This window comes from Globicephala melas, chromosome 2 (assembly GCF_963455315.2).
Source record: "Globicephala melas chromosome 2, mGloMel1.2, whole genome shotgun sequence".
NCBI classification, from domain to species: domain Eukaryota; kingdom Metazoa; phylum Chordata; class Mammalia; order Artiodactyla; family Delphinidae; genus Globicephala; species Globicephala melas.
The window spans coordinates 37,958,340-37,974,319 of NC_083315.2; the positions used below are offsets into that span (position 1 = coordinate 37,958,340).

Sequence of the window (15,980 nt, forward strand, 5' to 3'; positions counted from 1 at the left end):
GCCGAGTGCAGAAATCATCTCTAGGACATTTGTCTCCGTGAAATCAGCCCCTCTGAGGTCTCAGTGGGCCAGGAAGGCACTCTCGTCCTCCAGTATTACTGGTGGCGGGTTGATGAGGAGGCTGCCCAAACTGGTTATGATCATGAAAACTGCTACTATCTAGCACTATTAAAAAAGGAAGAGGGCTTCCCTGGTGGCGCAGTGGTTGAGGGTCCGCCTGCCGATGCAGAGAACGCGGGTTCGTGCCCCGGTCTGGGAAGATCCCACATGCCGCGGAGCGGCTGGGCCCGTGAGCCATGGCCGCTGAGCCTGCGCGTCCGGAGCCTGTGCTCCGCAACGGGAGAGGCCACAACAGTGAGAGGCCCGCATAACGCAAAAAAAAAAAAGGAAGAGTTTTAGGAAGAGTTGAAGAACACTCTCTTTTGGGCTTAAAAAGATTTAGAAGATGAATGAAATTTAAGTAACTTTGTTTTCTTTTTCTCATTAGTGTAGTGTCTGCACCACAGTAAAGTTGCACACCCCATCGTAAGTGAGGCTGGGTATAATTCATTCTCACCTTCTGAACGTGCCAGCAATTTCCCAATTTCCATTTCCTTTGAGTAACTGTTCATGGGCATATTTCAAAGTTAACTGGTGTAAGAAGGCTACTAAAATCCCATAAGGAAGGTAAATACAGATCTCATACTCTTAGGTCAATATGTGCCTATCTATTGGATGAACACTAGCTTGCTTTAGGCCACACCTGAAGGTATCAAGTGATCTCTAAATAAAAAGGATGACTTTTTCAAGAGAACGATGAGGTCAGAGATTAACTTTACCTCTTCCAGCTAATGCTAACCTCAGTCAGAAACTACCGGTGCCAGGAAAGAGGACACTGTCAGTGTGGTGACCTCAGGTGCCTGGAGAGGCCTGGAGGGGCGGCAGGGAAAGGGCAACCGAGTGAAGTGGGCGGGCTTTGCATATTACACTCAGAGGAGAGTCTTTACGCCCCTAAAGGAAGAGGCTCTGTCCATTTTTCTTGTAACACACAGCTCTCTCGGTCTATTTTTGGTTTTTCTACTTTTGATAGAGACATAGGCAGGTACAAGAAATATTTTCCTTCTCCTTTTACTCCAATGCCACATGCAGTTTATGTGACATCTGATCCCTGACCGGTGTTGAGGACTGTGGACAACTAGGGCACGCATACCCCAGCTCCCCAGTTCAAGCTCAGTTGGCCATGCAGGAATGTAGAACGAGTGGTCAGAGCCTCTTCCTATTTTTTTTTTTTTTTTTTTTACATTTTTTGGCCATGCCATGCCATGTGGCATGTGGGATTCTAGTTTCCCGACCAGGGATCTAACCCGCACCCCCTGCATTTGAAGTGCTGAGTCCTAACCACTGGACTGCCAGGGAAGTCCTCTTCCTATTTTTTTAAGAGACATTAGAAATTTGGATTTCTCTGTGAAATCTTCAGTTTTTAAACAGTAGACATTAAAAAAAAAAAAACAACCAAAACCCTTAACACTAAAGTGGGCAGAGGAAACCCCTAGCGCTGGGCAGCAACGGCCTGCTACCTCCCGCCTAGCACCCTGCCCCAGAGCATGGGCACACCTCATCACATTGTCGTCGATCTGCATCAGGGATGTGGCTGTGTAGAGGCGGCTCAAGTCTGTGTCCTCCAGGCTCTGAGGTTTCTTAACATGGTCTCCAAAAAGAGCTTGCCTACAATGAGACAAGAAGCAAACAGAGAATGAAAAGCAGATGATAAACCAAATCATCACACTGTACAATGAAATACCTTACAATTTTGTCAATCATACCTCAGTAAAGCTGAAAAAAATTTTTTTTTAAAGCACATGATAAACAACCACAGCCGAGCCTACTTTCTTGCCCAGAGGCAAGCCAGGAGAGGGTCTCCGACATAGCGTCTGCGCGTAACTTAGAAATAAATCCCTTCAGGCTTCAGAATGTCCCAGAGGACACCCTTGCACAGTTGGCTTTTGAATAACCGAAGAAGGATCAACAGCAAGACCTTATTTTCCTTGCCGCTGTCTAAGGGGCAGCTAGACAAACTGAAGATTGTGTTTGAGCCTAGGTGACTATTACAAAACTGGCCCTGCAGAGCGGTCTCAGGATGGGCTCTGTGGCCTGTGGTGGGCTGTCAGCCAAACAGTGGGGGGCCTTAGTCTAAAGTTGTGGAGGCCCCATCTTTACACTGGTGTTGACACCGCCCCCTTTAGCAGAACCCCTTTCTCTTTATGAGCCCTTTGTGTCACTTAACAAGGAAGATAACGGTTAACCCATTCAGCATTTGGACAAATCAACAGCCCTCCAATATGTTTGCTAAAAAGCTAACGTATACTCAGAAGAGTAATTATTTCCAGTAAGAAAATGATCCTTCTGGAGAGGATGACAACAAAGGCAGAGATCAAAATGTGCACATTTAGACGTCCATTCCCAGCAAGGGCTCTCACTCACACAGCTGAAGGAAGACTGAGTTTGCTTTGAGGTTTGGCCCTACAGTGGGAAAAATTCATTACGGAAACTAAATGCTCTGGTATCCATTCACAACCTCTTCCAAAGAAGAGGAACAGATTTCTTAAAAATTTTTTTTTTCAAAAGAGTATTAGGAAGATTATATACTTAAAGGATAGAATTCACAATTTAAAGTGTGTCCCAATAAAACTAGAACAAAATTTTAAAAAAGAAAAGACAATGCTGATAGAGAAAAAAAATTATAATAAAGTATCCCTAAAATTTCTAGGTGTTTGGCTTTCTGTGGTAAATTTTAAAAATGTAAATACCCTGAGAGCACATCCAGAGGACTCTGCCAGTTTGTTAAGAATTACAAGATGGACCCTTTGGACTAATTTATTAATGGCAAGACTGGGCCCTGTAGCAAAACAAATGTTCCCTGGGAGGAAGGAGTTCACTTTCCATTGCAGAGGTATGGGAAGACAGACAGAGGACTTGGAATTGGTGTCTGATGGCCTGGTTTCACCCCTGCTGGAACCTCAGCAAATCCCTGGATCCATCCAAACCTCAGCTGAGCCATACCCGAATCAGGGCCCAGCACACAACTGATGCTCACACACCATGATCTGAGCAGAAAGTCAGCCAGCCCGGGGGACATAAGTCTCCCTGTGCCCTCCACTCACCCAACACCAGGGCCTGGGGATGTGCCTGACAGCCTGAGGGGCCTGCAAGCGCCAGCCTTGCCCAGGCGCCATGTGAACCCCACCTACAGGAAGCCCAATCTAGGGTGCTTGGCTGGCCAGGTGGGCAGTACATTTTATTTTAATCACTGAAAAAAAATAGGATAAGAAACTGATCATTCAGTCAGGTTGCTTTTCCTAGGATGGCATCAAAACCCCCCTAAAATTGTACTTTTTGAGTGCCCAATATGTACCAGGCTCTGGGGGAATCAAAACACGCCCGAGCCCTCCAGTGCTTTCCAGTTTAGTTCATGATGCGGGACTCACACTGCGGAGGCAGCAGAAAAACGACTTGTCAGGGGAGGAGCTAGCTTCACAGAGGCAGATACCCGAGACGGACCTAAAAGGATGGGCTGGGTTTGGACAAGCAGAGATGAGGGGAAGGGGGTCCTCAACAAGGGCATAAGTGGTGTGGGAGAGGCCAGAGGGCACGTGGGCCTCTGAGCGGCCTGGTCCAGCTGGAGAGGGAGGGAGGCATGGGGGAGGAGGGAGAGCCAACATCGCTAACAATAATCACAACGATGAAATCATCACTAATATTTCTTGAGCGCTACTGAAGACCAGGTGCTGCTCTAAGCACTTGTCAGGGGCTAACCCACCAAAGGATTCTGAGCAGGAGACAGGCAGGCAGAGCATGGAGAGTGTGGACACCATGCTTGGCATCAGCAGCCAGACTCCTGTCATGCTGCTGCTTGGTCACAACCCCAAGAGCCAGCAGAGAACGATTCTGGATCCCCAAGCACAAAAGCATCCTAAGGAGAAAAGCTCCCCAACAGTGACAAGCCACCCTCAGGATTGCCCGCATTTGGGAAAGAATGGTGTGGAAACGGTTTCTCTTTCTTCTTGGACTTTTTGAAAATTATGGAAGCAGAAAGCGATTTGGTGAATTTGGTAGCTTGGGACAAGTTTGTTTCTAACCAAGTCACAAAACAGTCAGCAGACAATGTGTACCACCTCTGCCTTTTTTTTTTTTTTTCCTGGAGAAAGAGGAATTTTGGCTTTTAGTGAAATAAGCTCAGAAAGGAACTGTCTCTCAAGGGATAGGGAAGGCAACACACCTGTGCGAGAGGATAATTTTCTTCATGTTGTCGGCCATGAGGAAGTTGTAGAAGCGCCGGCACTGATCCCACTGCATGAAGGTTTCCTGGGCCCTGGAAGAACCACAAGTGACAGTGAGAGGGACTGTGTCCTGGAGAGGAGAGGATGGGGCTGGCGAGGGCAGGAGGCGGAGCTCTTGCCGCTGGAGAGCACCGGCTCCCTACGCTGGAACGTGGGCTTTGATGCGTGGTCCTCAAACTATCTGTAGAGACACCAGAACAGCTGAACGCTGCTGAACATGAGGCCCCAGCCAGAAAGCTCTCTGGGGCCACAGGCTTTGTTGCTGACACTCCTGACCCCCTCCTTCCATCACCTTGGTCTTCTCTTCGTCACAGGACCTATTCAATTGTCATTTGAACACGTTCGCTACTCGGCTTCCTACCCTGCAAGCATGTTTTTCTGGCTTAATAACAGGAGTGTGTAAAGGGAGGGGGTGTGTGGAGAAAATAAGTGCATGGAAAAACCTGAAAACACTTATACGTGGAATCTAAAAAATACAACAAACTAGTGGATAAAACACAAAAGAAGCAGACTCAGAATAAACTAGTGGCTATCAGTGGGGAGAGGGAAGGGGGGAGGGGCTGTGGGGGGAAGGGTTATTATGGGAGTGTATGAAATCGTGTGTGAAACTTTTAAAAACGGTAAAGCACTATAGAATTTAAACAATCATTCAATAACGGTTTAAAAAATGGGAAGGGAAAAAAAAAACAACACTTGTTGCCATTTGTGAGGCAAAGGAAAATCATATACTTTGAGCTTTCTTTTGATTAGCCTTAGCATATTCAAGGGGCAAGGAACGGAAGAAGTAGCGAGGCCATCAACCCCTTCTAGGCCCAGCTGCTGGGACTGGTCCTGAGTCTTTTTTCCTCTAGAGCTATTGTGTGATTGGCACGGCAAGGCCTACCGACATGTGGGGTCACCAGGCAGGCAACACCCCTGCTTCCAGATCAGGAGACCACGGGCTCAGAGACGTCAAGCGACCTGCCCTGGGTCACACTGGAACGGTCAGGTATGGCTGAGTCTAAGCCAGCCCTGCCTGGCTCCAGCACGTGTGTTCCGCCACCATCACCTTGTCCCTCCTCTACTCGCCTCTGCGGCCAGATTTCCTCACCCACGTGTCAGGTGAACAAACACCGATGTTGTCATTCCCAGGCTGCCGCTCAGCCCTCCCCACTTCGTGCTTTCTTCCCTCGGGGGGTGTGAACCCAGACACAGCTGCCACGGAGGCCACGCTAACCTTCATTTTGCAGATTTCTGAGTCTTGAGGCCTGATTCCACCCTGGGAATGAGTCTGGGTGTCACTATTCCCATACAGATTCCATTGGCCTCATCTCCCAGATGGCCAGAGAGGGGACTCTTGAGAGAGGGTGGTACATAGGTATTTTTAAAAAAAAATCCAGGGAGTTACAAAAGTAATTTCCCCAAAACTGCCACACTTCAATTTTGGAATAACAAACATTTCCCGTAACATCGCGGTTAAAAAATCAGAACTGGCGGGAAGTTAAAAGTGAAAGGGTTTGTGGATTTAACGGCCTATGATGTGCTCATAAAACATGGGCTAAAGCTCACAGTGAAGACTAACACTGCCTTCAAAGGTCAAAAGGTCATTCTATAAATGCACGGGTTTTTTGTGGGGGGCTCCCTGAACACTGTAGGAGCAGAAAGGACGGGCCGGATCACCATGGGCAGGGCCCCAGCTAAGGCAGGACTGTGGACACTTGCCTCTTGGTCTGAGGGAGGAGGGGGGTCACCCAATCTGTGACCCACAGCCTGCTGCCAGGGCGGGTCTCCCTCCTCTGACCTTGGACCCAAGCTGTCCCTTCTTCAGAAAGCCTATGGTCTCAAAATCCCAGCTTTCTCTTGCCCTCATCCTTTTCTCCCTTTGCTGACCTTCTAACTGCTTTTGTTAGTATCTCCTTCATATTAGAGGAACTGCGGAGGTTGGGAAGGAAGGGGGCACTGACCATAAATTTAAGCTATGAGAAGATGCTCCAGCGCTGCAGATTCCTTGATTGAATCACCCCAGCGGTGCCACTCACTGAAAGGCTCTGGGAATACACGGGGGCCCCGGGCCTCAAGGGACTGGGATAAGGTTGCTGGGACCAATGTTTTACCCAGTCAACACTGGCCAACATTGATTCCTCATATCTTCGGTTTACCACACAGTATATTTAAGGGATGTCTTTCACTACCTCTGAATATAAAATTAAGGGATTGAAACTTAATTTTATATTAGTTTTAAGAAAACATAATCAAGACCAACATATTATAAAAACATTCATTTCATATATCCAAAAAGTGACCTGGTTTCTTCAATACCACCACCACCAACAAACTGAAAAGAAATAAAAGAGAGGGGGATCCTACAGACTAAAAGCAACTGAAGAGACAAATCAATAAATGCAATGTGTGGACATTATGGGGATCCCAATTCAAACAAACTGACTGTTAAAAAAACTTCCATGAGACAATCAAGGAAATCTGAACACTGACTAGAAACGGGATGATATTAGGAATTATTAATTTTTCGGTGTGATAATGGTATTGTGATTATGTTTAAGAAAAAGTCCTTAGAGTTTTTTAGTGCTACTTAGTGAAATATTTACAAGTGATATGACATAATGTCTGGGATTTGCTTGAAAATAATCCAGTTTACGGGGGAGTGGTACGTGGATGAGGTGCAGAGGAAACAAGAGTGGCCAAGAGTTAAGCATGGTTGAAGCTGGTGGTGGGTACACGGGGGTTCAATATCCTATTGCTTTTATTTTGTATGTGTCTAAAATGTTCCATAACAATGAAGAAGAAGGAGGAGGAAAAGAAAGATAGAAAATAGAAAATCTTTTGGATTATGAGCTACTGAAAATTATTTACCCTGCTGAGGACAGCCAAAGATCAAAGTCAGTTTTAACTGTTAACCCTGAGCCTCAACAACCATTTTCAGGGATGGCAAAAGACCAGCAGGTGGTCTGGAACCGTTAATATACATGGCCCGTCAAGAACCTCACTCATGCAGCTCCCACTGAAGCCAAACTCCAATTTATCTGTCATGTTTTTGCAGTGAGAGGAAGCAGGAGGCAGAACCAGGCTAGAGGGGCAAACGAGCCCAGGGCTTGGGGCTGGTGATGGGATGAAGGTCTAACAAGATGTCCAGGCCACCTGGCTGGCAAGAGTTAGAGCAGAGACTTGAACTAGGGCCCATCTGACCCCACTGGGTAGTTCACCAAACTCTGCAGAAGCCACTTCACCTCTCCAAGCCTCAGTTTCCTTATCTGTCAAATCAGGAGGTTGAACTAGAGAAGCAGTTTTCACACCCAGATTGCTCTGTGGCTGAGGTAGGTAGACAGTTCTATCACAGGCCTGACAGAGGCCACCCTGGGGGCCTTGGTGTTGCTTTTATTGCTTCTGTTAATGGTGGATGGACTTCTGCAGACAGTGGTGGATGTTGTGAGTGGGGAGCCGGCCAACCGGTGGTGTTAAGAATGGGTCTGAATTCTGGCCTCGGCTGAAGAGACCTGAGGGATGGGCAGGCTCCTGGGCATGCATCTCATGAGGATGAAGAGAATGTCTGCCTGGAAACCAGATGATTCAGTCAAGAAGGTTTAAAGAGAATGGTGGTGGTGGTAGGGGAAGAACACTCAGATGAGACTATAACATAGGGTACCATGGCGGACAGACTTCAAGTATGACAGGGTGATAAGCATAGTGGTGTCATGAGAACAAACGGCAAAGAACGGGGAGGGAGAGATGACATTTATAGCCTCAGATACCGGTATGCCAATGGAAAGAGCACGCACAGGTGAACTCAACTCGGCAGAGTCATAAGATATGAGAGGTATCGGTGAGACTTGCTGAGATGAGAGCAGGATTGGAAGGAACCCTGCGATGGACACTGTGTAGCTATTTAAAATAAGGTAGACAAGGAGAAGCAGAAAAGTGCTATATGACAAGAAAACAGAGACCAAGGTGGAAAAACATGTGGGGAATGTTTGGGTGAGATCTGCCACGTCAGATGGAAGAAATGAATTTTCATTTTTTGATGCTAAATGGGCACCAAAACCAGGGGACTTCAGCTCTCTAGACACTGAAAGAATCCCTTACTTCGCCACACAGCAGAATATCCAAGTTCTTGACTTGCCTCTAAATAGCTATGTTCTCCAGAAGAGAGAAGGGATGGCAGAAACTGCTCCCAGGCTGAGCTAGATGCTGGCCCACCAGGAGAAACTGGCTGAGGACACAGCAGAGATGTGTGGAACCTGGGAGAATGCAGCTAGGTCATAATTACAGGGAGGAAAGCCTTTGTATAATCCAAAGTGAACTCTTGTTGGAAGGAAGGCAGGTTTCATAGACTTCAGAAAGAACGAGATGACTCCAAAAGGGATGATGCCCCCTGAGAGTTGCAAAGCCCTCAAAAATGATTCTGTCATTGAGATGGCAAATGAGAAAAGACAGTACCCCAAAACACTAGTAAGGTTTCACTGGGAGTCTTATTCCAGAATGACATGTATGGATTTTTAAAGAACTTTATCCATCCATCTACCTATCTATTATGAAAACCAACAAAGTTCTTTAAAATGCTGTTATTTCTAATCAATGTAACATTAATAAGATATTACCTGTACTGGTTTCCCAGCCATCTGCTGGTGAGAGATTTCTCTCTGCAGGGTTAAAAGAATTTTAAAAGGTGCTGTGAAAGGAGATGGATATTTTCTTTTCTTTTTTTTTTGGCCGTGATGCACGGCTTGCGGGATCTTAGTTCCCTGAGACCAGGGATCGAACCTGAGCCCTCTGCAATGGACGCGTGGAGTCCTAACCACTGGACAGCCAGGGAAGTCCCAGGAGATGGATTTTTAAATCACTTAGAAAAGGGTCCCAACAAAACAGGGGTCTGTAATTATGTTCAGAACAATCAATTAGGCAAGGAAGAGCTGAGACAACTGCTTTATGCTCCTGGGGTACTGCTCAGAGAAAGCTCAACTTTTCCAACTCATGCTTTGCAAAATGAGTGGACAAGGCATCCATTAAAAGGAATTAAAGTTGGAAGAGAATGAACTGGGAGAAGAATGCATCTAACACCCAAAGAAATTCAAATCTCCTAGCACATATAAATTTCATCTCAGAGTGCTGGGAGACTGTGAGAACACCAGACAGCTTTCCTGTGGTCTTTGAGAAAATATGGAGGATGAGAATGAGAGACAGGTTCTATACGTCTGGGATGGGCAAGCATGACTCTCACATTCCAAAAAGGGGCACCACAAATTAAGACTGGTGAGGAATTTCTTAAATACGGTCCTAGGCAATATTAAAAAATAGCTTGAAAGTAATATGCCTATGAAACCTTAAAGTATATTAAGTATTTTCCCAGAATGCTACCACACCAATATAACCAATATTTTTATTTGCGAAGGGAGGGGGTTCCCCTCCAGGCTTTGCCAATATGCAATCATTAAAATTTTTTTTAATTGTGGTAAAAAACACATAAATTTTACCATCCTAACCCTTTTTAAGCGCATAGTTCAGAAATCTTAAGTATATTCACACTGTTATATAACAGATCTCCAGAACTTTTTCATCTTGCAAATCTGAAACGCTATACCCAGTTAAACGACAACTCTCCATTTTTCTCTCCCTACAGTCATATTTTTGCATAGTTACCTTCCCCCCTACGTTTAATATACACAGTCTGCCATTTTATATATTTTCTTAATTAAAAAAAATACAAGCAGCCTTGTTTTCTACTGAATGGGTACATCATAGCTTACAACTATCCCTCTTGCTGGACACGTGGGTTATTTCTAACTTGGCCCTACAAGAGAGTCATACTGCAGTGGGGCAAAACCAGGACGAGCCTTGAACAGTGTGGCCTCTGGGAGGAAGATGGTGGCACCTCTGTGCCCAAGACACCCAGCAGAAGGTTCCCGGCTGGCAGCTGGTTGCCCTTCAGGGGCAGGGCTGACCTGTGGAGAGGTCGTTACCTCCAGCTAGTTCAGCTTGAGACTGCAGGCAAAAGAAAAGCTCTCCGTACCCTACTAGGGACTGGGCCCAGAACTCTTCACACCTGCCTGGCTGGGCTTTGTGGCCAGACAAGGGTAGGGATGGCCACCCACCAACCCCCTTTCTTCCTTATCAGAATATTTTCCCTTAGGATGCACTTTTTTTTTTTTTTTGGTACGCGGGCCTCTCACTGTTGCGGCCTCTCCCGTTGCGGAGCACAGGCTCCGGACGCGCAGTCTCAGCGGCCATGGCTCACGGGCCCAGCCGCTCCGCGGCATGTGGGATCCTCCCGGACCGGGGCACAAACCCGTGTCCCCTGCATCGGCAGGCGGACTCTCAACCACTGCGCCACCAGGGAAGCCCCTAGGATGCACTTTTACAGGAATGGGATTAATGGGTCAAACGCCATATCATACACCCTCATTTTTCTGATTACAAAAATTAACAATGAAAAGTAAACAAAAATCCCCAAGGACAAAACATTTGGTTAGCTTCATAACCCAGTGGTGGCAAAGTTAAGCTCTTTTTTTTTTTTTTTTGCGGTACGCGGGCCTCTCACTGCTGTGGCCTCTCCCGTCGCGCGGAGCACAGGCTCCGGACGCGCAGGCCCAGCGGCCATGGCTCACGGGTCCAGCCGCTCTGTGGCATGCGGGATCCCCCCGGACCAGGGCACGAACCTGTGTCCCCTGCATCAGCAGGCGGACCCCCAACCACTGCGCCACCAGGGAAGCCCTTAAGCTGTTTCTTAAGGTTGGAATTCTGTCCATGAAGTTTTGTCTAAACTCAGCAGATTTTCCTCCTTTGCTGGGCTCTGTTAAAAAAATTACTGAGTATTAAAATTATTTTACAGCTCGACTATGAACACAGGTTTGATGAAGTTACAGCTCTACAGAGGGACTTTATGAACGATAATGCTTGCTTTTGTCATAAACTTATCCATAGTCTGGAGTTTGCCCATTTGCAAAAGAGAGAATATATGCATAATTCGGCAGGAAAAGTGGGGCCTGCCTCTTCCTTGTGACAGGAAGGCCCTGCTAAAAATGCTGGGCTGTTAAAGTGGCTACGAGTTAGTGGTGCTCATGCACTCACTTAGCCAGAAACATACTGCATTTAGGGAGATCTGATGGTTCCTCCACTGCCCTGTAAGGGGCCTCTGGCCCCACCTCACCTCCTTCCAAAAATCCCTCCCCACTGACTCCCCACTTGACTGAAGACTTCCTTGGCACCCATATGCCTAGCGTGTCCCCATTAGTGACATTTATTTGTTGGTTTGCTGCTGTGTAAACATCATTCTATTGCCATTAGGCAGGTACAGACTATCTCTTACACCCAAACGGCAACAGAATGCTTGTATTTACTCATATTATTATTGGCGGATTCTTCAGTGCAAGATTGTTGAGGGCTTCCTCAGCAATGACGACTTGATTTTACCTGAAATGAGACTACAAGACCTTCCCTTCCCTTTTCTTTAAGCTCCACGAGGGTGGGGAATTTGTTGGCCTTGTTCACAGTTGTGTCCTATTACCTAGAAGGGTGTCTTGCTGAATGAATCAAAGAATCAATGAATGAATTAATCACGGGTAATCTTTAGGCATCACTACTTCTCCCTCTTGCATTTCTGTCTGTTTGCTATTCACTGGATGCATTTATAATGAAGGTCTTCATGACAGCTTCAAACGATTAATTAAACCAGAGAGTTAGGCTGAGTCTGACCACACACATTTCCAGGGCTAGTTAGTTGGCTGCTCTTTATCCTGAGGCAACATGTTAAGTCAGCTGGATATCATGTAGTTTTGGCACATCTGTTTCCCTCCTTCACTGGTTCAGCACCTCATCAAAGGTGAGCTAGTTTAGCAGCAGCTAGTCTGCTCTAACTACAGCAAGCAGGCGCTGGCTTCTGAGCCTAGAACTGGCTCTGGCTAGTGGGGAGGTGCGCTATAGGGACAAGAAGCCAGAGGGAGGGGATGGATCACTGACAAGCGGTTGTGTAGACTCAACAAGGAGGAATTTACCGGAAGCATGAACTCCTGTGTGGCCCCTGCAGAGGCAGACGAGCCCTCCCCGCTCCACCTTGGCATATAGGAAGCATGGCTGCCATCATCCCAGTGCTGAAAAGGCTCATTGCCCTCAAGCCTTGGCAGGAAAAAAAAGGTTATGCTGGTTTAAAGTAAGCCACTGTCATTTAGCAAGTAGATCTCATTAAACTGTTGGGGGGACCTGAACTCATTAAAATGTTGGGGGTGCACATAGGCGATGGTGTCTCCTTGACCTGCTGCCAGTTCCTGTGTGTAGGGCCACAGGATCTTAGCCTTAGCATTAGTTCTCTGTGCTCTAGAGGATAAAGTTGCCTGTTTCTCTCCTCTTTGCAGGAGGCTGATGTGACAGTGATTATGAGTATCAAGATCTTTGAGGTCTCAAAGAGAAGTGGTGTAGACCACGCCTGCAAAATGTTCAGCACCTCACAGATGTTGGTCAGTTTCCTAGCTTAAACCTTTGCCTTAGTTTGAACACCGTGGATCGGCAAATGCGTGAGTCGTGTGCTTGGCCAGCAGCAGATGGCGCTGTTGCAGCAAAATGAAATCAGGCTGTTGCTGAAGAGTCTGCTTGTTGAAAAAAAAATGAAAACAAACTTGTTCTACATCCTCCTGCTTGTCAAATCCAGGGCTCTCTGAACACAAAGTCAGTGTTCACAGTAATTTGACAGCACTTGGTTTAGGAGGGGACTTCAGCGATTCTGATTTTTACAGATGCTAGAAGCCTTGCCAAAAACGGGACCACTTGCCAGGTGACAAGGGCCTCCTGCCAGGCCCTGCTCCCTCCCTCGGATGCTGTGGCGGGCCCTTTGCTCATTGCTCTAATATTCCAGTCACTGGGCAGGATGGGACTTCGGTTAACTCTGGTTACATAATGGCTATGAATTGGGAGTTGAATATTTTTAGCCAAGCCAAAATAAAGGAACATGTCCTGGCTCACCAGAGTATAGAGAGGAGTGAAGGGGAGGATTCCCATCAGGAGGACGAGGGGACTAACCTAGTCCTGCAATATTAGAGCTGGAGAGACCGCTGAGGTCCCCAGGCCCAATGACGGCTAAACGTGGCTAAATCTCAGGAGTCACCTGTGAAATGTGTCCAAACGCAGATTCCCGGCCCTGTGATGCAGATGCATGAATCAGGATCTCCAGGGCTGGGGCCCAAGAAAATGAGTTTATTTCTAACACGATCCTCCAAGTGATTCTTAATGAAGTGAGGCAGTCGCTAGTTCACTAGATTGGTCTTTGTCATCCACTGATCTAGTCCACTTCTCCTTTTACAATGAATAACGATGATAATTAACAGTTACTGACTTAACTTTCTACATGCCTGGCACTGTTGCAAGTAGTTCATGCCCATTAACTCATTTGACCCTCACAATGGCGCCATGGGGTAGGTACCATTTATTATTACTGTCATCTGCATATTGCAGGTGAGGACAACCGGAACCTAGGCCCTGGCGCTGGAACTCAGGGAAGGTTCCAGCAGGGATGTCTTTCATGTCTATTTTTGGGTACATTTAAATTCTCCGTTTTGGCCAGCTTTAAGGCTCAGGCAGAGGCTGAATTCCGAGCTTGCATTTGCCCTTTGGATGTGTTGACTTCACATTCCAGTAACAGATATTTTTAGAAATAACGTAGCCCCTTATCCATTAGAAAATGACAAGATAGGTTTAAACTACACCATGAGAGATATAGGTGAGGCAAAAAGGAAGGATTCATTTATTAACTATAAGGACTCTTTGGCATTAGACTGGATCAATCAGGGAGCTTTTTGTTTGTTTTTACTTTTTTTGTGTGATTTTGGATTTCAAGAGTTCTTTAATAAACTGGTCATACCCACTGGTAATACAAAAGACATTATCATGAGCAGTGAGTACAGGAAAAAATATGAATGCATTTAAAGAGTCTGGAAAGATGTGTGTGTGAGTGTGGTGTGTATGAGTGTGTGTGTATGTGTGTGTGAATGTGTGTGTGTGGTGACTCTGGAGTGATCTAGGACAACACTGATCTGGTGGGAGGTCAGAGCAGACGATAATGCCCTCCTAGGACTCCTCCTTCACGGTTCTGTTGTTGGGAGACTAAGGGGAGAGGTAAACCTTTACCCAGTAGGTCATCTCTTGTGTGTGATTCTGGGATGCCTGAGAGAGATGACTATTTGACAGTGAGGGCATGGATTAAATGGTTTCTAAAGACCCCTTCCAGATGCCACCTGAGACTCAATTCTTTGGTAGACAGGAGGAATCTGGGGTCATAACGCCCAGTTCTCAGACCCTGGTTCACCAAGTCTCCTCTGTTTTCATAAACCCACAGTTCTACAAAACTCCTGGAGCAAGAACAGAGTTAAGTCGTCTCACAGAGACTCCAAAGGGGAACAGCAGCTATTAAGGGGGGCTTTGGCTTATTCAATTACAGATCTGATCCCAAAATAGAGCTGCATATCCCAGGCTTAAGGGGTCTGATAAGACAAATCCAGTGTACGATGTGGAAGCAAAACAAGGTGAATCCAAGACCCAGAAACTTCTGCTCAGTCTGCCCCAGCATTTCCCCTGCTCTTCATGGACCAATGTCTGGTGCACTGGGGCATCTCAATAAACGAGTGCCAACTGGAGGACCAACGGCAGAAAGAACTGGGAGCATGTGGCCGGGATCACTCACCTCAGTGCACTGTAGCCCTGGCACACGCTGACGCAGCACAGAACCTTTTCTTGGTTGGCCTGGGTCTCTCCCAAGTATTTACACACGATGTTACCGCCCAGGCTAAAGCCCACGACCACCAGCTGGGTCAGGGGATATGTCTTCTTGATGTAGTTTACCATGGCTCCAAATTCCCAGGTGCAGCCTATGGGCAGAGAGGTAAGATGACTTGGTCATTTCGGGTGCAACAAAGATTGGAGAAAATGTGAGCTGGAAGGTTACTAAGTGGGTGTTAAGACTCTAATAGAGAGAGAGAGAGAAATATATACGTACGCAGCCAGCCCTCTGTATCTGCTGGTTCTGCATCCGTGGATTCAACCAAATACAGATTGAAAATATTCAGAAAAAAAATCCCAGAAAGTTCCAAAAAGCAAAACTTGAATCTGCCGTGCACCAGCAACTATTTACATAGCATTTACATTGTATTAGGTATTATAAGTAATCTAGAGATGTTTTAAAGTATACAGGAAGATGTGCATAGGTTATACACAAATATTATGCCATTTTATATATGGGACTTGAGCATCTGTGGACCTTGGTATCCGTGGGGATCCTGAAACCAATCCCCTGAGGATACTGAGGGATGACTGTATAGGAGTGTGTGTGTGTGTGTGTGTGTGTGTGTGTGTGTGTAGAGAGAGAGAGACACACACATACATTCAGCCAGACAGGCAGACTTCTCTTTGGCTGCCTGCAGCGAAGTTCCCAGATGCCCCTCAGTATTAGAGGAAACACGACATTAGTAGTGCCCATGAGGGAAGGGACCATGTATCAAACGCTTGTACAATGCTCCTTTAAAGATGGGTTGTAAGAAACCTATCTGGATACTCATGGAAATTAAAACAGATATTCAGGGTGTACATGAGCACCTGTGTTTGCACACACAGGTAAACAAAAGCAAGAGCAATACTCTTTGGGGTTAGATTCTTAGGCTACAAAATAGGATGTTACACCCACATGTACAATGA

The 15,980-nt window shown here is 46.4% G+C and overlaps 1 protein-coding gene across 1 annotated transcript in view; it reads right to left on the minus strand.

Moving 5' to 3' along the window:
• ABHD2 (abhydrolase domain containing 2, acylglycerol lipase) overlaps positions 1-15,980 on the minus strand; it is a 110,150-nt gene that overhangs the window by 10,662 nt on the left and 83,508 nt on the right. Inside the window, exons 5-7 of the mRNA XM_030878657.2 lie at positions 14,974-15,157; positions 4,256-4,348; positions 1,594-1,704 (exon numbers count right to left, since the gene is read on the minus strand). Of these exons, the coding sequence (XP_030734517.1) occupies positions 1,594-1,704; positions 4,256-4,348; positions 14,974-15,157 (388 nt within the window). The remainder of the gene's footprint in view (positions 1-1,593; positions 1,705-4,255; positions 4,349-14,973; positions 15,158-15,980) is intronic.